Here is a 22,996-nt window from a genome sequence, read left to right as displayed (position 1 = left end):
TTTATTGCTCTAATTTCTGTGCCTCCATGATCTACTCCTTCATTTCATCACCTCAAAGATCAGAGAAAGATTATATTCCTAAATGACCAAGACTGAAGAACATTCCCTTCTTGGGAGGACACTGATACAAATTAACTGCTTCTCCATCACAGCATTGCTCACTATGAACTGTGGTAACTTTTGGGTTTGATTTTATGCAGCAGCTGTAGCCAAATTGGTTTAACACTGTGTTGGGTTTGCATGGCAGGGTTTTGGTGGCGGGGGAGGCTGAAGGGGTGGCTTCTCTGAGAAGCTGCCAGAAGCTTTCCCTGTGTCTGATGGAGCCAATGCCAGCTGGCTCCAAGGTGGAGGAGCCACTGGCCAAGGCTGAGCCCACTGACAATGGTGGCAGCAACTCTGGGATAAGGTACTGCAGAAGGGTTAAAAAACCTGTGCAGATGAAGACAGGAGTGAGCATATGTGAGACAAACAGCCCTGCAGACTCCAGGGTCAGTGGAGGATTGGGGTGAGGTGCTCCAGGTGCAGAGTCCCCTGCAGCCCATGGTCAGGCCATGGTGGGGCAGCTGTGCCCCTGCAGCACGTACAGGTCCATGCTGGAGCAGAGATCCACCTGTGGCCCCTGGAGGACTTCATGGCCGAGCAGGTGGGTGCCCAAAGGATGCTGTGAGCCCTTGGGAAGTGCATGCTGGAGCAGGGCAAGAGTGTGGGGAGTCCTGCCCCTGAGGAGGAAGGAGCAGCAGGGATTAGGTGTGATGGACTGGCTGCAGTCCCCATTCCCCACACCCCAGTGCAGCCAGGGGAAGGAGGGAGAGAACTCAGGAGTAGTTAAGCCAGGGAAGAAGAGAAGGGTTTCATTTCTCATTATCCTACTCTGATTTGATTGGTAATAAATTAGGCTAATTTCCTCAAGGTGTGTCTGTTTTGCTCCTGACAGTAATTGGTGAATGATCTCTCGTTACCCTTATCTTGACCCAAGAGCCTTTCACTTCTCTCCCCTGTCCAGCTGAGCAGGGCAGAGACAGCGTGGCTTTGGGGGGCACCTGGAACCCAGCCAGGGTTAACCACCACGGAAACATTTTCACACAGGGTCTGTTCAGGCCTCACTGTAATCTGTAAATTGCAGAAATTTTTTTTTCCCTTTTAATCTCATATGGACAACTGATTACTCAAAATGTTTGCCAGCAGCAGTTTGTTCCATAGGTTGAACCACAGGTCATCAGATACTGTGCATGTCACACTACAGAAGCCTTTCTCCTTTCTTAATTCAGGCTGGGCCTCCACAGATGGAAAAAAATGTTGAGATTATTCACAGAAGTAAAAAGTGCTTCAGAAATAAGTAAACATTATTGTTTTAGGCTGCCTGTTGGTACAGCTCCAAGTAATTAAGTTAGTAAGTATTTCTGGAATTTCTTGACAAAACTTTAAAAACTGGCCTTAAGATCTCTATTTACTTCAGTTTGGAGTTCTTGTGGTGTTAACTTTATATTATATCATATTATTACTTTATTACTTTATATTATATTACATTTCAGGGGTTTTTGACACGCGCAGCTTTCTTTTTTTCCCTGCCATCTCTGCTGTACAATAATTATGGGTCTATGGGGGCACTGAAAGAGATGTTACAGAATTGCTCACGTTCCCCAAACTGGAGGCCCCAGTTGCTTGGGCTGTACAGGGAGACAACGATGCCAATGTTTTCTGTAGTAACTGTCACCACCCTGCAGTGTGTGACTTCACCTGGCACGTGGAGTCCCCTAGGATGGATTCTTCCCAATTTTCCTGCTCTTCTCCATCTTGTTGCAGCTTGAGCCTGAAGAATACCTGTGCCTTGTTTGTCCTAGAAAGACTGTTTGTACCTGCTTTTGCTGATTGAAAGTATTCAATCTCAAATTGATTTTAGCCAGTGTTAGAACTTCTAAAGGATAAAAAACCTGATCCACAAGCTCCATTTACATTCACTGAAGCCTGAGTCTGTTCAGTGGCATAGAAAGCAGAGCTGCCTGCAACACCTTGCCAGGAGAGAAAGCACAGATGAAAGGAGGAATCACAGCACTAAGGATTTTACATTTCCATTGCACTTTGATGTTGAGCTCTCGCTCCCCTCCCTCCCCAGGCAAGCTAACACCATGGTGTGTGACTACATGCTTCTAAGTGGCTGGATCTGCCTCCAGGCACTCTCCTCCAGTCTTCTTGCAACATTTGAAAGATCATCTGCCTCCCCAGCATCTGCTCGTGAGTGATGACGATCAATGCTAACAGGAGAGAAAGGGCATCCCAATGGCAATTTTATCAACTGGAAATCATACACAAGGCTTTCAAAATGGGCCAGCAAAAGGAAATTAGGGAGAGGTTAGACTGTAATGATCAAACAGATCAAAGAAGTGAGAGAAACGGGGGAAAGCAACTCAGACATCTTTTTAGAGGCAGAAAGCCCTGCAGGAAAGGAAGTATGAAGGCACAAATATCTCAGCACAGCATCTTGGCACTGCAATGTTACAATTCCCTTGAGACAGCATGGCTTATATAGTATCACTATGGAAAGAAGAAAGTATTCCAGTAGGGATATTTGCTGGATAATACAGCAGTGTTTCTATCCCAGAGATGTTAAATACCCACCAAAAGATAAATAATAATTTCTTAAACAGGATTTAAAAAAATTGACATAGTTTGTATTCGTTGGATTGTTCAGCTTTTAGTTTGCATCTGGATCATGTTTTCCAGTTTTTCGTCATTATGAGGCACTAAAAAAAATAATTGAATGTGATGTTTTTGTACAACAAGAATATCCTCAAGAGTAGCAGTATAATTAAATTATCACAGATAACAAGGTTTGCAAATAAACTCAGGTTTGATAACACAGAGGTGTGGCACTCCTCTGGAAAGTGTTGCCAGGCTTCAGCCATTTGTCCTGGCTGTTATGGAAGGGTTTTGTCCTTGTAACACAATGGGGATAGTTGTTGCTGAAAAGAGATATGTAGGCAGCCAGAATAATTAATTCTTTCAAAGCAGAAGCCACACAGGGGCCAGTACCTAATGAACAGAGGAAGAGCACAGAGGAGAAAGAGTTTTGAACAGTGTGGCTACAGACACCTTGTTTACAGCCCAAGCTCACCTCAGGGTGTGACATTTCTCTCCCCTTGGCAGAAAAGCCCTTCCTGAGGCTCTGCAGTCAGGGGGAATATTGTCTGAGAAGCTTGTGGAACTGTTTGTTCCTCATAAAGCATTTGTGGGCACTTACTGGGAAATGTGTTCAACTCCTACCAGTGTGTTCTATGATGTGGAAGCAATCTGCCTGGATGCTCCACAGCTTTCCCAGCTCAGCCTAATGGAAGAGCAGCCTGCTTTAAACAATCCGTGAGAAAAACTGAGACACAGCTGAGAGATAAGGATGCTCCTTCACTACAGACATCACATGTGCTCCTGGCCAGACTGTGGTGAGAGGGACACTGTGGGAGGGCTTGGGGACACTTGTGCCAGACCAATTCCTAATTATATAAATGTCTTGTCTTAGTGGAGTACCTGAACAAGACCATCTACTGCCTGACTGAGAACAACTGCTATTGCCCTATAGTAATGTTAGTACATTGCAAGTCACTGTCATTGATTAATCTGTTTTTCAATTTTATATATATATCTCCATATCTATCTATATCTATCTATATATATATCTCATCCTTGCCATATAGAAAAACTATATAGAACATCCACACCACTGAAGAGACAGTTTTGGGGAAGAGGAAGTTACTTTGTATTACTTTATCTGTCTTGGCTCAGTGGGAAAACACAAGATTTATGTGCTTACAATTATCATTAGATCTTCATTTTGGCCAGGTTTAACTACTACCTTCACTCCCCATTTATTTTTTAGTGAGTTGTGTGTTTGTGAATGCACCAGTTTGATGGCCCCAGATACAGAGAGCATCTGTTTGCCTATAAAGGAAATATATTTACAACACTCACTTGCACAAACTGCTCCCGACAGAGCGCTTCAGTCGCACACTTGAGGGCTAACAAGGGGATCAGGAATGTAAAACCCCCGTCATCTTGCCAGGATTACTAATGAGGCTGCAATTTGCCAGTGAGAGGTTGCAGCTGTAATGGGCTTTGCAGTCTATTCCTTTTACTAGAAGGGCATTTGAACAACTGGTTCAGGCTCCTGAGTCACTTCCAGTCCTTCAAGTGTTCCCACAATTGTGCAGTTTTGTTAGTGCTGACCTCAAATCGTTGTGTCACAAATCCAGTAACTAAGTCCATATTTAGAAAACTAGGTGAAAACATTTGAAAATCAGGCTGATTATTAAGATTCCAACATTTAGACAGATTGCACAACAATTTTAGCTGAAAGACTCCCTTTTATCCCCCAAGGCATCCCTACTTTTCATCAGAATTGTTTCATTTACTGTGTTATTCAGAATCCCCGGATAGATCAGTGATTGAAGAGTGATGTGTAAAGGATGATGCTTGTTTAGTAACTCGTAGTATCCCCAGTACAACCCGCGCTCAGAGCTTGGGAAAAGAGCAGTGAATGTCCTGGCCCTCCCTGATGTGGAACTGGAGCGTTGCCTGAATCTGGATGCCCCGGAGCAGGCCCCCCGTGCGGACTGGTGCCTGGAGAAGCTCTCGGTAGGAACCGGGCTCCTGAAGGGAAGTTTTGCTGGATGAACCGGGATGTTCCGTTCCCTCGTCCGGGTGTCCCGCAGTCCGCGCTGGCTGCGGGCGGAGCGCGGGTGCCCCCCGGTGGCGGCCGCGGGCGCTGCGGGAGCGGGGCCGGGAGGGCCTGAGCGCCGCTCCGAGCGCTCTCAGCGCAGCGCTGCTCAATGCTGCTGAATACTGCTCAATGCTGCTCAATATTGCTCAATGCTGCTCAATATTGCTCAGTGCTGCTCAATACTGCTCAATGCTGCTCAATACTGCTCAATGCTGCTCAATACTGCTCAATGCTGCTCAATATTGCTTAATGCTGCTCAATACTGCTCAATGCTGCTCAATACTGCTCAGTGCTGCTCAATACTGCTCAATGCTGCTCAATGCTGCTCAATACTGCTCAGTGCTGCTCAATACTACTCAGTGCTGCTCAATATCGCTCAATGCTGCTGTTTGCCGCTTCTACCGCGGGTGGTTTGTACTTTAAGAGCAGTTAGGATGCGGGTTTTTCTCCCCTCTCTGAGGCGGGGGAAGCAAAGCTCGTGTGGAACACCTAAAGGGGATCAGCCCCGCGGGTCAAAGCGCGCCCTGCAGCAAAGAGGGACCGTCCAGAGCCGCAATGGAACCAGAAGTGAGGCTCTTGCACCGCTCTGCTGAGGGGGATCGCACACAAACGCTCCTGTGGCCACAGCTGAGCGCTGCTGTGGAAAGGGGCCAGGATGGGGTTGGGATTTGGACAGATCCTGAGTATCTCAGCTAGCCTGTGCCTATGGCAGTGCTTCTTGGCACCGGCCTCGCCAAGGCTGTTGTCCCCTCTGTGATTTGTGAATTTTTGAGCCACCTGAATGGTGATGGCAAAAATAATGCTTTTTGGTAACTCGTGGTTGTACAGCAGATGGTGAAGCACAGCCCAGGGACGGGCAGGGAAGGGGCCTTTGGAGTTGTCTCCCAACTCTGTCATGTCCTGTAACCTGTCAGAAGGTGCATTTTTCCACTTCTAAAGTAAGATCAATACTCTGCTTCCTAGAAATCAAGAGGAACTTAAAAGGTACTTTAACGTCTTTGCATGAGAAGGTCTATGTAGCAGTCCAAATTCCTGCTCAAAGCAGAGTCAGCTGTGAGACCAAACCAGAGTGCTCAGGGCTTTAGCTATTTAGGTCTTGAAAACCTCCGAGGATTGAGATTGTACATCCAGCATCTCTGGACAATCTGTTCCAGTGCTTGGCTGTCCTTGTGATGAAAAACTTCTTGCTTATATCAAGTCATGCCTTGTTTAAATGACAATTTCTGTCTCTCAGTTTTGTCCTCTCACCATCCAGAACTGTGCAGAGCCTGGCTTTGCTTTCTTGATAATCTCCCCTGGAAGTCCCTCTTACTTGGGCTAAATGAGCTCAGTTTATTCAGTTTCTTCTTTACAGGGCAAATATCCCAGCCCCTGTCCATCTTGGTGGCCATCCACGAACTTGCTGCAATTTATCATCACAGTCACAGGTATGGAATATGGAGTCAATGTAATGGACTTCTCAGAAGTGTTCAGAAGAGAGCCAAGACTAGAGAAACATTTACATGATTCTTTTTCATCTTAATACTCAGAAACAACCAGGAGCTGAAGAAAAGCTCTGTATGCTATTTAAATGTCACCTATCTCCTCTATTCTGTGGAGAATCTGGTTACTTATCAGACCAGCTTTTGTAGGTTTTGTCCTCATTGAATGTAGGATCTGTCCCAGGGCCATCATGACAACTTGTGTGTTTACAGTTTGATCAACTGGCTCAGAAGGGGGAAATGTAAAAGAGTGGTGGGTGGGAGAAAAAAAGCATCCTTTGAGTTGGCATATTATGAAATACTCAAGGTAACAGGTAGGAGAGCTGCATCACCCACTCTTCCTGCTCCAATCCCGCTCAGCATTTTATCTGACAGTAAACCCCTCAGTTTAAAGAGACTAAAGCTTGCAGGCAGCTCCACACTACACCAGTAGAACAGGTTTTTCCTTCCGTTTTAAATTTCTGTTACACCTTTCACTGTGAAGGAGCTCAAAGGACTTTTCAACCCATCCACAAGTTCCTGTGCACATGACAGAGGTCCCGTTGGGGCCCATTTTGACTCAGAAGGAAACGTGGCCTGGCTCACTGCCTGGAAAAGCCATGCAGGTGTGCAGGGCCTGGAGCAATGCACAGCTAAAGGGAGATACCCTCCTCAGTCATAGGCTTGGTGTGCAGGTTTCTCATGCAGTGTGGAAAAATATCTGTATGAGATGGAAAATGAACCAATAAACCACAGTCAATGTACCTCCTCCTGTTTTCATCTCCTCTGTAGCCTGGAATTGTTCTGGGATCATAGTATCCTGAGAAAGCCAGTGAATGTCAGGATAAGGGGCCATAAGGGATGTGTATTTTCCATTTCACCAGCTCTGCAAAGATGTTTTCCCTGGAAGTCAATATAGAGACTGTGAAAGTAGTCTTGCAAGCTGAGACTTCCAAATGATGCTGCAGCCAGGGAAGCTGTTGCACAGGTGTATGGGTGGTCTGTAGCCAGAGAAATAGGGGATGGCAGTCTTTGGAGGCCACACTGGGGGGCAATTCTTAAAGGATCCATGAATATCAGGGAGAAGACATTAGGAGATGTATCCAAAAGTATTCATTCCTGCAGTAAAGCCTTTGGCTTTCAAGGCAGCTGGGAAGACACTTTGTAAAAAAAACCCCACAAAACCAAACAAAAACCCCACAAACAAACTCTTTCCTCCAGGGTGGCTTCCTTCTTGGGAAATATCTGGATTCGAGTGTTTTGGCTGTTTTGCAACAAATGCCATTCGCTGTTTTCCAGAAGAGCGCATCATTTAAATTTTTTGATGGATTCCTGGAGAACCTACTGGGTATCAAATACCAAATTAAACATCCTTTTTATTTTGGATGAATCTCCTGCTATTCCAGGTGCTGCTTGTCTCTGCAGCCCCACACCTTTGGTGTTCCCTGGAATATATTTCCTTCAAAATCCTTAGTATGCTGAGGGGTTCTTCTGGACGATACAAATAATTACACCCTGCTGCTCACCACATCTGTTTATGAGAAGAAAAACTGTTTTCTGCATGATCAGCTCTGCTGCAGTAAACAATGTCAGATGTTTATTGCGAAATAGCTACTAATTCTGACTGAACTTGCAGCGACACAGACTTGAAGGCATCAAAGTACTCTCAGAACTTTTCACTCTGTGGGGGTGTTAGTGGTCTGTACTCTTACAAAAGTTATACTACATTCAAATGACTGTCTGCTTACTAGTTTTGTCTTTATTTCCACTCTTAGGCTGAATATCTGGCTTCAGAAGAGCATTAGAAATTATTTAAGCCAGACATCTGATGTTGTGAGGGTTTTACCTTGGAGGAGGGCAAATGGTCTATATATTTAATTTTTCCCTATTTCTCCCTCAGTTAATTTCTACAGGACCAAGATACATTAACACTCCACCTCACCAGTGTCTATTTGTGCCAAAAATAAAGCTTTTATTCTTGCCTCTGGGGAGGTTAAGCATTTGCTATTTACAGGTGGTGTGTGGAGGGAAGATGGACCTGGTTTTTTTTTAGTCATTTGATGGGAACATGCAGTAGAAAAATTTTAATTAGAAAAAAAGTACTACTTTCTTTGAACATGACCTGAGTCTAAATTATTACAGAAATTATCATCTGGGAGGGCAAGAGCTGAGCTGGTGTAACAAGAGATGATCCTTGTAAAGGTGTTTGTTTAGTTTATGGAGAGCTCTGTAACTGAGAGATTTTTTTTCCTGTTCCCCCTAACCTGGCCCCATTTTCCCTTGCAGAAACAGTTCCAAAATCCAGAAAAATCCCACAGCACTGCTCAGTATATTCAAGCCAAACAACGTTTGGCTTTGCTCTGCAGAAGCACGCAGCTACAAGGGGTTTGTTTCCAAGTTGTAAAGTCTGTCCACAGCCCTCCAGTGAGAGGGAACAGTCAGATTATAAACTCAGGACTGTTTCACATCAGCAGATCCCAGTTGTTCCACTGAGCTCCCAACAGAAAGTAATGAACACACTCAGAACCCAACTGCCCCTCCATCCACCTTTGCCAAACCATCAAAGTATCCATGAAAATGAAAAGAAATCCCCAGCCATGCTCAGTAACCACAACTCTTGCTGAACCTCCCAGGTGTGCACTGCCTGCCTGTGCTCAGGGGGAGGGGGAAGCTGTGCCAGCACTGTCACTGTATCTGTGCATCCCCACTCCCACCCCCTGTTCCTGGGAGACCACAGCAGGCGACTTGGGGTGAGAAAATGGCTGTAAAATGAATCCACCACACACACAGACAAAGGTTACACTTTCGTTTGACTGTTTGTTTGTTTTGAAAGACTGTTTTCTACTAAAAATTTATAATTGTAAATAGTCTTTTTTAATGGGATCCCAGTGGAAGGAATTTGTCTCCCAACTTTTAGAATTGCATTTGTCTAGGTATCACGATGAGAGAATTAAATCTCTGATTGTACAGTTATGTCAGAATGCATCTCACCCACGTAAACTGTGTAAAGAAAAGTTGAACATTTCTTGCTCTTGCTGTGTTTGAGCAACAATGTTATTAACTCAGCCCAACCCTTCCTCCTTTAGGAGGCACAAAGAGGGGCTGTTAAAACAGTGCAGTTAAGAGTGAAGAAAATAATTACATCATGTGATGATGGAATCTCGATACCACAGATATTTGAATGGAAAATTTCTACTTTCATAGAAAGGTTATGATGAAACACTCAATCTCATGTCTTTTTTTTTTTTTTTTCCCTACAAAAATATCTGGATTTGTATTTGGTGTTTCTTGATACTTCTTTCTCTCTTTTATAATTTTTTACTTATATATGTGCATGTCTTGTTCTGATTTTCAAATCAGAAAGATTCATTTAAGATTCAGTTTTAAATCCATTTAAATCCATTTAAGATTCAGTTTTAAAAAGAAGGAATTTAGAAAATATTTATTATACTGTATTATATTCCATTATTATAGTCCCACTCTTTAGTATGCAGAAAGCATTTGAATGTGCATTTGTGGAATGGTGAGGAATGGCAAGGGAAAGGGTTCTTGGACTGCCTGAGAGAATTATGTATGATGATGACTTACTCCTTCCACTCGAATTTAAATATCAGAAGAGACTTCTTTGTCCAAAATCTTAGTCACTGCAGTTAAACACAGATGCCCAAAAGAAATAGTTTGATTCTGTATGGGTTTTTTAATTAGAAGTTCAATTGTAAGCGCTGATTACCATGAAACAGTCTGATATGCTTATTGCAAAGCAAGTACTCATGTACTCCCAGACATCCTGGAATTAATCAGGCCAAACTAACTAACTGTGGCTCCTGCTGAAATATGGAGAAGTCCTCTCTCTGCATCCAGGGAAGGTTTTGCAATCTGAGTAGCTAATATAAATACCAACATCTGTCCCCTTAAACCAGTGATCACCTTGGAATGACTCTCCCTAACACCAGTATTATCAGTGGTTTGCATTTCATAACTTCACTTTCTCAAAACTACAATTGCTCTACTTTTTCTGATCCAAACCCCACTTTTCTAATCTCAGCTTTATTCAAGTAAAATTCTCACTGCAGCCACAAAGATTAAACTTAGCCCAAGTTGTCTGCAAATACATTTGTTATTTGAGTTGTACTCTTAGAGAGCTTTAAATTCCAGAAAAACCAGGCCTTGCCAAACATAGTAGACAGGCTGGAAAAATATGAGTAAGTGACTGCAAACATGCTGCATTCTGAATATCAAAAATGTGGTTTTGGCATTGCAATTCGAGAAAACCCAAGTGAAACCAAATCAAAAATCACAGATAAGGCCAGCTTAATGATGCCAGTGCTCCTGTGCACAGGCATCTTGGCTCTGGCTGCCACTGAGAATGCTGAAAATCAAGTCAAGATGATTTAAGGGGGGGGGGGGAATGCAAATCTTTCTACGCCCCCTGCCACTCAGTGTGTTGCTCTGATAGGTGTTACCATAGTGTCAAGATTCTTCCAAAGACTTGAGCTCTCTTCCATTATCAAAAGTGATAATATCTATGACAGATATCAATTCTGGAAGATGCATCCCAGCACAGTTTATTAAAAATAGAATCTAAGGGAAGGGAACACTATTCTTTGCAAAGGTTGAAATTAGGTCCTTCTCCCTGCCTCTGCCTAAAATGTAAAAAATAAATTAAGGAAAGGCAAGTGGTGGGCAGATGTTAATTTAATTTGTCAGCAGCCCAGTTTTCATGTGCTCACTGAGTAGCTTAAGCTCAGTGCTGCTTCAGCTAACAATCAGTCATAATACACAGCTAAGATCAAGGTACAAATGGAAAAGATGGAATAACCCTGTGCAACAGTCCCACAGGAGCGTGGCTGGCTGCACAGGGATGTGCAGAAAGCTCCTGGAGTCCAGGAGGATATCAAATGGAACAGGAGTCAGAAGTGGAGTTCAAAGGTTACAAGGTGAAGCAAGGGAAATTCCAGTTGGATATACAGAAAAACAGTCATTGTAGTGAGGGTGGTTCAGACTGGAACAGATTTCCCAGAAAGCCAGTGGAATTCACATTCTTAGAGACACTCTAAGTTGACTGGACAGGGTCCTGAGCACCTGGATTTAAATTTGAAGCCAGTCATGCATTTATTAGGAGGTTGGACTGCAGACATCCAGACATTGCTTCCAACCTAAATTATTCTCTGAGTCCATGAAACTCAAGTACTCTGCTACAGAAAGAGACTGCCTGCCCTGTGTCAGAAAGCCTCAGTCTTGGCCTGTATGGTTTTCCTTAGGAATAAAGAGCTGTCTCAGTGGTCATCCCACACTGTTCTTCAGGAGGAAGGAAGCTGGAACCACTGTCAGAGAAAGGGTCTGTTGGGAGACTGGATCTTGAACGATCTGATGTCACACAGAGCCAGAGTCAGCCGACTCTCTTTGCTGGGAGGGGACAATTTCAGCAACGCTGCAAAGGCTCGGACTGGGGGAATTAATTTCTCCTTTACCTCACGGGATCTCTCTGCATGGATCCTTGCCAGTCAGGTTTGGTGCAAAGGGCATAATTTTGCTTTGCTGGGAGAGCTCAGAAATCAGGATAACTTGCCTGTGTGTTGAGTGGCCAGGGACAGTGTTCCAGCTAACCTGGGCAGGCGTTCCTCAGCGCAGTATTTAGCTGAAAGCAATTATGTTTCAGCACTGCTTTCACTAAAATAAAGCAACCCCTCTCACCCCTCCTTCCCCTGCCCTCAGTGGGAATATCTGATTATAGCCTTTTCCTCAAATTCCACACAGCTCCTCTTTCTTGAGGCCCTTCACACACAAAAGCAAAGGCTCACAAAGAGGAGGCAGGCACCATTGTATCAGCGTGTTCCATGGCAACGTTTTAGCACTCTACAGCAATCCAAAGGATGTTTCTGTCCTTTATTAATGATATTTCCCAGCTGTTTCTGGTTGACAAAGGGAGGTATAGTCCCTCTTTGTTGCAGCCTCCAGGGTTCACACAGGGAGCTCTGTAGCTCCCCCAGGCAGGAGGGGCACAGTCCCAGTGAGAGGCTGCAGATAGGCAGAGCCTGAGCCTGTGGATGTTCAGATACTGTACATGTGTGTTGCAGATATGTAATAAAAATTAAGCACGTGTTTAATCATATCTATGCACAAAATAATGGTCCACAAACTGACAAACAGAAGTTTCACATCGTGCCCCCTGGAAATATATAATCCATTCCTGACTAGCAAATACTTACTTTAATTAGGCAAATTTTGAAACAAAATTAGGAATTTTTCATTAAGGAGATATGAAAATAAACCAGGATGTTTTGTACTTCTGCTTTTTCCCCTTCCTCTTTTTCTGCAGGAACCATTTAGTCACATCCAGGCTAAATTCACACATAGTTCCAGACTGAGACTTTTCCTGTGATGTTCAACTAAAAAGTTTCACTTAGTCTGTGAAACGACTCCAGTTTTTTTTTTACATATATGCTACTAGGTATCTGTTCCTACTCCCTCTGAGATTTAAAGTCCTTCCTCTTCTGTTGGAGATCTGCTCTTTTCTAGAAGGAATTCTAGTGCATGGAATTTCACTTGAGATAATGGTTCTGCTTCTCAGGACAGATGGTTAAACCTATGGAGTGTGGAAGGCAGTTTATGCTTGCACCAGTCATAGACCAGAAATGAAGGACATGATTTTCTGAATGCCTGGGACAGTTCTTGGCTATCCAAGAGTTTTGCCTTTTTCCTGAGAAGGAGTTACTTTATCTGTTACACAAATTATATTGACCATGCAAGGTCTGCAATTCTTTTTACAGTTTAGCTTTTAATTGAAAAAGATACCAAGCATGCAATAATAGCAGAGGACGTTCACTCACCCGATGACAATGCAGGAGATGGCAGTGCCCAAGAAGGCGTAGGTCAAAATCGATCCCAAGTTACGAAAAAAATGTCTCTGGAGAGAAAAGTTTGAAAAAAAGTCTGTTGTAACACAGTAAATAAAAGAGTATTCAGTCCAAGTTGAATCTAGAAGTGCACTTGTTACTACACAGATCTCAAATATAAGATGGAACAATGTAGGCTACTTCAGTTGCTTTGAAAATGCAATTTAAGATGTTTAATTTTTTAAGTTTACTTTTTTTTCCATGGGGAACGCCATCAAAGTTCCCTCATTCACAGACCTGGACAAATGCTTCAGGATCATGAGAGAAGTTCACACTGAAAGTATCTGATGCAAAAGGTACCATGAGCCCATCCCTTGAACAAACAAAGCCCTGCTCAGGCAGTGTATGACGTACAGAAATACAGACAGGCTGCTGCCTGTGGTTCACCACACTCAGAGTGGTCTCTGCTGCAAACAGGAAGGGCCAGGTGTTATAACCACACAGTCAGGTCTTTGCATGGTGACAGAAAGGGAGCAGAATGAGGCCATGCATCTTTCATTTCTCTGCCATTCCTGTCAAGTTCTTGCCTGTGCAGCATAGTTGTTCACTGCCCCTTTCCTCCATCACTGACCTGTTGGACTGACAGAGCAGCAGCCACACTCAGTCCCTTCTGTCATCTAAAAATGAGACACATACCTTCTTTAAGCTGTATCCAGCATGGAATATAATGGGTGGCAGCAAAATGTTGAAGAAGATGGAAGGATCAAAGGTCATCTGCCAGAAAGGGCAAAAGAGAGGGTAAGGACAAATAAAGAAGCATTTAATTTGATAGGATAGGTTCTAATTGTAACTTTGTATCAGGACTGATCTGAGGATCCCTTCAATGTGGAAACCTTTTATAAAATACTCATTAAAATTTTTAAAGTAATGCTAGAATGAGGAAGCAAACAAACAAAAATCTTATTCCAGCTGTTGTCAGTCCACTCTTCATATTGGCCTTCAACTTCTGGCACAGAGAAAGGCCAAGGGCAACACTCAGTCATTGCAATTCATTACAAGCTACCTTTCAATAAAATAGAATCTGCTTTAAAACCACAGCATTGCTGGAGAAAAAACCACTTTATTGGGCCTGTATGCTGCTTACTGTTCTCTCAGTGGGCTGTATCATATCAATACTTTTAAAAGAGGCAGGAGATAATCAACACAAAGGCTTGCAGCTACTTGTTCAGATGAAATGATATTATAAGGCTACAGTATTCTGGAATAATTATTTAGTTTCAAAAGAATAAGAGTAATTACTTCTGTCTTCTTACTAGCAGACAACTTGATTTGATAAACAGGAAGTGAGAGCTGAGACATTTTTCCATCATGCTTACTTTGAATTAGAAAGCTGAGAAAAGTGAGCTGGCAAATAACCTGCCAGGAGCTGTATCTGTGCTGGTACCTTCAGTGAAAACATGGCAGAAAAAGATTTTCCTCACTTATTAACTAACAAACAGCCTCAAATGTTGGTGTTGGAGTTAATTCAGCAAATATGTAAAAATATATTTTCCATAGGCATCAGAAATCCTGACTATGTTTTATTATTCAGAACCCTGTTCTAAATGATACATGTTTGTAAGGCATGGCACAGTCTGTTCTCTCTGATAAATGCAATACCTAAATGCTTTTACTGCACTCAAAAGGGAATTAAAGTTGTCCAAAACCCAGGGAATGGTGTGATCATGCTTTCTGTTTTTTACAGTAGTGCTTTTGCCAGCCAGGAAGGCTGCCAGCAGTTGCTATTGTCTCCTAAATATGGCTGAATTTCTCCCCCTTTCCTTTTTTATTTATTTTCTTTTCAAGAGGGCATTTGCCAGATAATTTTAAAGGGAAAAGAAGTGAAAATCCAGGCAGACTAAGGCCTCTCCAGTAATAAAGAGAAACCCACAATTCACAACTGAGACTTTTAAGAACCTTCCAGCAAAGTGAAACTATGGAAAGAAGATTGGGCAATCTCCTGTGAGGGCAACAGAAACTTCTGTGCAAGTTCTGTGCTCCACCTCTTTCATAACACAAGTCAGCTCCAGAGTACCAGGTTTGATGATGTTCAGATGTAATGGACATATGCCCTGGAAGCTAAATACACACTTTTGCTCAGAAAAACCTCCTGCAACCAACTAGCAGGAAAATGGATGAAGGTTCAGCAAAACCTGATGAGTCTGACTGCCACAGTGTTTTCCTGTCTCCTCCCACCACAGCTCTGAGAGTCCTTGACACTCTGGTTCTTTCTGAGAAGGGCAAGTGCAGCAGTCCCAGCATACACACACACAGTGGTGCTGCATCAGCAAGAAATCTGAGCAGATGGGCAAGTCCTAATTCTGCTGAGCTTCCCAGAGTACATTCTAAGCATAACTCAAAAGTTTTTATACTGATAACCACTGCAGTATATAGGAACACACATTACTGTGCTAGATAAACAATAACACTTGGCAAAAAGCAAAATATGACATTGCAATATTGTAAAAAGCCACTGGTAAGGGCTTAGAAGCTTCATGTGAATATTCAATGTCTCTGAGCACAAAAGCCAGGGTTTAGAAGGTGCCTGTGCACTCAGGAGTTCTGCAGACTGCTGCCATGTTTAAAGAAAACAAATATTATAACAAGTAAATATTACATTGGTGGGGAAAGAATATACTAACAAAGTATTTTAATTGTTACACACTGGAAAACAGAAAAGGCCATGGCATCGTGAAAGACTGCAAACTTTTCCCCACACTTCCCTGTTTCCATCCACCCTAAATTGCCACAATGCTGTCTCCCCACACTCGGGGACAGCTAGTGACATCCCTGCTGAGGACCACTCAGGGGTGAAAGGATGTTGTTATGAGTGTAAGCATTGTAAACCCCTCCACTTATCGATGGCAGGTTCCATATTTACAGGTTTGTGTTTTGAGGAAGGGGCAGAGTTTGTAGTTTCTTGTGCCCAGCACAGGGGACAACCTCCCCTGCATTAGCCTGCCAGAGTAAGTCTTTTTAAATGGATAAATACAGGTATCAGTGGAGTTTAAAAGGGTTTGGTAGCAATGAATCCAAGTTAACAGCTGTGTCTGCAATGAACTCGGCAGGACCTGGGGCTGCCTCATAAAAGAGTCCACAAGCATACAATCACAACATGACATTTCACCACAGTCAGCTGTGGGTGAAAGGATGGTCAGGTTTCTCCTGCACCTTATTTTCTTTCCTGTTCTCCTTCCTCTCTTACCTTTCTCACCCTAAATTCAGAATACCCTGTGTCACATTTTAACTTGAAACTTCTTTTCCTCCCTCAACAGTGAAAATAAAATAAATCTCTTACACAGTTAAGAACAAAAATAAGGTAAGTTTTACCTTTTGAAGCATTGCATTGCCCTGGTGACCATTGACATTGTGGTGGCTGATCTCTCTTTTGTATTGGTATTCATAGACCTGATTTGTTATATTAATCAGCAGAGTGGATGGCCCAGATTTCAGCTTTTCACATTCATAAACAGTCCCGCTTTCCACATCTGATGCTTTTGTCACATATCGTATTATCAATCCCATTACAAGGCCTGGAGAGTAAAGAAAAAAAGAAAAATGAGAAAGATTCAAGTACTTTTAAGTGTTTGATGCTACACAATTACTGATTTAGAGAAGAGTTAACTCTGTCGAAGTTTGGACACCTTCTCAATGTTTCTACCTTTAGAGAGACACACCTCTCTCAACACGTCCTGGATGACCATAAAATATTTTTCCAAAGTGATCATTTCATTAGAATGCAGATGCTGGTTTGACATATGTGCAGTTGTACTCTTATTTTTCTAATGCACTTGCTGTCATAATTATGAGCCGAGTTTCTCATGTACCAAATTCCCAGTAGATATTTAGAGCAGGGAGATGCCTGCGTAACTAATGTGCTGTGCTGAGCATGTAAACATCAGCTGTGCTGTTGGGGATCTTACACACTTCATTTGTGGGGACAAAACTCTGACACATCCTCAGGCACATTCTGCCTTCTGTAGAAGACTATTTTTAAGACTGTATAAACATAGGACAATAAAAGCAGGGAGAAGGGAAGGACTCTTATCTAACACAGACGTTTTGCCTCCCTTAACAAAAAGGAAAATATACTTCTGTGACCATCCTGTGGAAGGTACTCTTCTTTCTAGAAGAAGTTGGCTCTAGTGGGAGCTTGCATGTTTACTGCAGGAGAGGGGACTAATATTCAGCTAGATAATATTACTGAGATTATTTCTACCCTCAGAGACTTGAACGTTGTTTCAAATTCAATTTCAAATACTTTAAAAATTCAGCTTCATTTGATGCTTGGACAAGCCTTGATGTTTCCTTTTCATTCTCTGGAATAGAAAACTTTTAGGTTTTCCTTTACCATTTTTGCTCCTATGAGTCAATGTTTTAAACTGTAGCCTCTGATGCAGTTCTGCTATCAGGTATTACTTAGAGTTAACGTGCTCAGGTAACATTTGCCAGTGCCTGTGCAAGGACAGTGGCAGAAAAGGACCCTGATGGAGCCCAGGTTGGAGGAATGGACAGAGCCACACAAATAATGAATTGATAATGAGAGAACAAAGAAGTTACAGAGTATCCAGCAGCACACACATACTGGAGAAAATACAGTAGAGAAGATTCTAACAATCCATCAGGGCTTCAATGGGGCTTTAAAGTCCTTGCAACTCCCAAGAAAATTGTAAAATATATTCATTTGAACAAAATATGGACAGGATCCATAATGATGGGCTGATTCAGAATATTCTCAACTGTTCTAGGGAAGGTTCAGATGAAGACAGTTGCCATCAACACACTACATGGCAAGAGCCAATGTAAGTAATGGGATTGTATTCTTCCTTCAGTAATAATAAATGTGCCAAAGACCCTATATAAAATCTGCAGGGAATTAAAAATCAGAGAAGAGTGTATTTAATATTTTAGTAGGTGTATCATTTATGAAGTGTACTTTCTACTTTAAATCATTATATAGCATTTATTTCATGAGAGCTTTCAGGAGTCCAGATTGTATTCTAATAGAAATAATTAATTTTTAAATAAATCTATAATGTGCTTTCCACTACTCCCCCTTCCAAACTGAAGTCATGCTTTTGTAATGTATATTCTGAAACATGCTTTATAGTTCATTTAGAGGAAAAAAATTGGGAAATACCTTTGGATGTATCTACCATGAAAAAAAGACCAATAACTTGTAAGTCCTGGCCATCTTTCTTCATTATGAATTTTGTAAGGAGGAAGACAGTGTAGTATTCTATTTTATTGAGGTCTAGAGATTTCTCTTTCTGAGACTTGTTCCATCCATTGCTGCCTTTGAGAATTAGGGATACTCAGAACATGCTCACCATCAGAAGGCAACTCCAATCCTTTCACACTGGATTTAGGAGGTGCAAGGATCATATTGCTTAATCAAAACTTGGGGAAGCCCCTCCAAGCACTGCAACACAAAGCCATTTGTGGGACTCTTCTGTCATTCAGCATTTTCCCATTTTCCTTCCAGTCTGATCAGCACAGCACATCTTTGACAGCTGGTACATCTGCAATCAGGCTCAGCTGCACCTGATGGGTATCACATGCTCCCTAGGGGTGACAATTACTCCAGCTGAAAACAATTTCAACAAAGTTGCTAATTAACCTCACAGATAAAAGACACAGATGGGTGTGGTGGTTTGGGGTTTTGCTGTCTGAGTTCATTTCTGACTCTCTAACTGCATGAGTGTTTTAGCTTCCATCAGAGGTGAGTGGTGGCATCTCTGTGCAGGACTAATACCTAAGTTCTGTGGAGGATGAGGAACCAGGATGGGTGTACCCAGTTTTTCATTGTGTAGCTCTGGACTATTTCCTCACTAGTGGGAAGTGCCATGCTGTGAGAGGGGCCACTGTTCTGAGCTGAGAGAAGTGGCAATTCTGGTTTTGTTTCTGTCTGTAAGCCAGCACACTGTTTCTCACCATGCTCTGCTGTAGTAACTGTGCTGATAGTGCACAGGAAGGATGTTTGTTGCATTCTGCGTGGCACAAAGTCATTGTTTCATAACCACCTGCCTCCTTGGCACACAGAAATCAGCAAGTAAGTTAAGTTTACTGTTTGAGGGTCTGTTTATCAAACCAAACTCCCGAGAGTTTGTTTATCAAAACAATGTCCTGAGAAACTTGCTCTGAGATACAGGAAAACAAAGGAATCAAGGAATAAACAGGTCAATCTGTGTTCTCTATTGTTGGGGGGGATTTTTCAGTTTGGTCTGAAAACAAAAGAATTTGAGTCTTTGAACACTTTCAAGCTGACTGCCTTGCAGTGTATATGTAAACACACATGTGCCCATAATTTTTTGTGAAATGATGTTGAATTCATGCTGAATGATTTCTTGTGAATTAATTCTGGGTTATGTTGAATGCTTTGGTTTTTTCTTTGTAACTGCAGAAAGACTTTCAAATTAAATATAGCTATACTTAGTGTTGAACCATTTCTTTGATTAAAAAAGTAGAGTTAAAACACCTCTGTTTTTAAATGGACAGTTTTGCATTATGGGCTTATTTTCTTTTTTGAATGAGCTGGAACTCTTCAGTCTAAAACTGAATTTTCCTAAAAAGCTGATGCAAAACCAACCAAACAAAAAAAGCCAACCCCCCCTTTTATTTGTTCTGTACTTTAAATAGAACTTTCTATCAGGCTGTGTTCAATTTGTGGCTGTTCAGCACTTTGCAGTAACTGTAAAACTTCCTGTTTTTGTGTTTCTGTGGGGTTTTTTCCCCTGGTCTTCCTGTCACTTCACTTTCTCTATCCTCTCCACTGCTGCACCCCTAATGGCACACTTGATGAGGAACACAGGCCCATCTGTCACACTGTGGGGCACAGCCTGTCACTCAAAGCCAAATTGTCAGTTGTTTGTATTGCTGTTCAAGGATCTAATGAACAGCTCAGCGGGCAGGAGCAAAGCAGAGTGTAGGGCTGAGACTGAATTTGTACTGACCAGGTATAAATCAGAATTGTTTGGATAGGGAAGACAAAAAATAAGTGAGGGCAGTGACTGCACTGTCAGTGCTTGGTGCCATGAAGATTTACTCCTGCAGATGCTGCTGTTGATTTGTCACCTCTCTCATAACCTCTGAAGTTTCAATTTCTTTTCATTATTGCTATTCTACAATGCTAAAGATAACTAAACCCATATCCAACTTTTTGAAGCATAAAAAGGACATCATTAACTTTTTGGATGCTACAAGTAGGCTTTTTTCCCCCTGTTTGAAGGTTGCCATAAATAATGAAACCTAAATAGGTAGTTTATTTACAATAACAAGGAATGCTTCCTTTGTTCATGACCATTTTAATAATTCAAAAGCTCTGTCCTGCTGGAGCACGAATCTCTGAGCTGATCAAAAGAATATGAGAGGGTTGTCCTCATGATGTGCAGAGTTATGTTCTGGGCAGGCAGCAAAATAGAGCTAAAGAACAGATAAAATCCTAATTAAATACTGGTTTGTGTTACGTTGTATTTTGTCTAAATCTTTTGTCTAAATCTTCAGCAAATGTCATCAGCTGTACATGGCAAACAGCACAGTAGTATAAAGGAAGCTACTATAGAAGAGGTACCTGTGTATTTAGGGAAACATTGCCATTTACAAGTGGATCATAATGAATATATTGTCCAGTGCTTCATGATTTTCCTTTTGAGATATGTTAACAGAAATGCAATAAGCAAATGTATTCTCAGTATTTTGTAACTTGTACCTCATAAAACTGTTAAATAACAATCCAGGTGATGTCTGACAACAAAAAGTGTTCCAAATAAGTGTCATGTGGTGTGTATTTCAGTCTTAACTGATTCAGTTGAAGTGTGTTTTCTATGTGTACCGGATTTAAAGATTAGAAAAAGGGTATATTTTTAAAGAAATACTCTTCCACAATTTTAAAATATAGGCAAGGCAGATGAGACTGAAGAATCCCACAGATCTGAGTGTTAGGGGCTCAGTGACTGGATTAATACAAGAGTTTCTTTTTTATTTCCTTTCCTTTAAAGTATCAAGTTACTTGTGAAGACAGTGAGCCAAGAAGATGAATAGCCTGTGTTCTTGAAAATTCATACAGTTAATGTCTCACACAAAGGGCTACAAGAAGGACTGTGAGCTCCTAAGGAGCAGAGATCACCTGAAAATGCTTGACACAGCAAATGAAAGTTTAACCTCAAAACACAGAGCTCAGTTGCCTTTGCTGTTGCAGGCTTTCAGATGAAACTTTCTGCATGTGGTGTCCCATGATAAACAAATATTCTTCAGAATATGGAATCTTAACAAAATCGGGTTTGGGTATTGCACTGCTGGAGTGTGTGATGTGCACAGAATGTGCCTGAACAGGCTGGCATTTACATGGGTCAGGACTGGGCTGTTGATTTCCATCTTCCATTTTGGCAGCGTTACCCTCCTATTTGTGTTTTATGGGGGGAGAAAGGGCAGCCCCATCTCCCAGAGTGAAACAACAGTAAGAGACAAGAAAAACCATTATACACATAAGTGTGTACCATTAAACCAGCGAGTGCTCGGGGACAATGCAGGAAGTTCTACATGACAGTGATATGCAACATGGCAAAACTTCATAAAAGAAGATTAGAACTAGACAGGCAAACTGAAATTACAGCACAATGACAGCATTCAGAGAGGATTGACAGAGGCATTCTTCATAGGATGTTTTTCCAAGGCATGGATCAAAACCAAAAGAAAACTTAAAAGGTAACTTAAACTTTATTAGACAACGTGTCTGTAGCCACAAGGCTCCTTAATCTTATATCTCTGTTATAAAAGCCAAGCAAATGAAGTCATCTCTGTCACTGAGGACGTTTCATTCTTTTGTAAACAGTAACCTCCCCAACTCCCAAGGAGTCCCACAGTAGCTGTCAGACCACATAGGAACAGAACATGCACATCCTGAGGATAACCAGCTCATGACAATTGCTCCCTTCTCCAGGCACCTCCAGCTACTTCAGGAGAGATGCTGCTACGATATTATTTTGCTGTACACTTTATGGAGCTGATGAAATTCAATTCACACATTTTCTGAGCTTTGTCAGCACTTGATCTCAAGTGCCTGATCAAAAATATGCAACTAGTCCCCTGTTTTGCTGGCCCTTGAGTTTTTACTCACCATAAAGCATAGCTCCTCCAGTTTCATGCAGAAAGCGGAATCGATGGTTTTTAAACAACCAAATTGTTAATATTGTAAGAATGAGCAGAAAGTTAAAAACTAGCAGCTCCACAGCTCCCTGATGATAAAACTGATCTTCATCTTCCACTGATACATATCTCTTCAACTTCTCCATTTCAATCCCTTTACGGAAAAATATGTGAAAAATAAAAGAAGAAAAAAAAATCACAGGAAGGAAAGTGTTATCACCTTTGGTACAAAAAGTCCAGACACTACAGAAATTCACAGCAAGCACATCTGTTTCATTTGCAGTCTCATGGTAAAGTGCCCCAGCTCAGAATTCAGCTGGATTCTAGTTACAGCTTCCTGTTTCTCTCTTAAAGCTGCCCTGTCTCATTTTTAATGTTCCAGTTGTGTCGCTGGACTGCGCCTGCTCGAGCTGGGGATGCACAAATTGCCTCTGAGGCTCAGACTCTCTTAATTTCTAAAATTCTGTTGTAAAACTCAGTGCGTGTTCATAATGTTTGTTCCTGTAGTTAATAGCACAGCCTGAATCCTAAAAATCATATTTTCCCTTGACAGCTCAGGATGGAAATAATTACATTAAAAGAATGACAAATAAACCTTTACTACATTTTGGAAGTTTAAAAATCTTTCCTGTTTCCCAATTTCCCATGTTTAAGTGCAGGTGAGGTAGGAGACAGGTGGCATTTTAATATGATGCAAAGACAGAAGAAAACAAATCACTGGATAAGGAATTCAAGATTTAGGCATTGCGCTTGTGTTGAACCTGCCAGAAGACAGAGTCATCTCTGTAAAAGCAAGAGTCCAATTACCT

At 41.9% G+C, this 22,996-nt stretch overlaps 1 protein-coding gene across 1 annotated transcript in view; it reads right to left on the bottom strand.

Annotated features, from left to right (window-relative positions):
- SLC9A9 (solute carrier family 9 member A9) overlaps positions 1–22,500 on the bottom strand; it is a 152,250-nt gene extending 129,750 nt beyond the window's left edge. The window contains exons 1-4 of the mRNA XM_050308282.1: positions 22,159–22,500; positions 16,374–16,576; positions 13,701–13,778; positions 12,999–13,075 (exon numbers count right to left, since the gene is read on the bottom strand). Coding sequence (XP_050164239.1) covers positions 12,999–13,075; positions 13,701–13,778; positions 16,374–16,576; positions 22,159–22,333 — 533 coding nt within the window. The 5' untranslated portion in view covers positions 22,334–22,500. The remainder of the gene's footprint in view (positions 1–12,998; positions 13,076–13,700; positions 13,779–16,373; positions 16,577–22,158) is intronic.
- Positions 22,501–22,996: the final 496 nt, after the last annotated feature.

Source organism: Myiozetetes cayanensis, unplaced genomic scaffold (genome assembly GCF_022539395.1).
Source record: "Myiozetetes cayanensis isolate MyiCay16 unplaced genomic scaffold, myiCay2020 scf13, whole genome shotgun sequence".
In the NCBI taxonomy this organism is placed as follows: Eukaryota; Metazoa; Chordata; class Aves; order Passeriformes; family Tyrannidae; genus Myiozetetes; species Myiozetetes cayanensis.
This window is presented reverse-complemented; position numbering and strand designations above follow the sequence as displayed.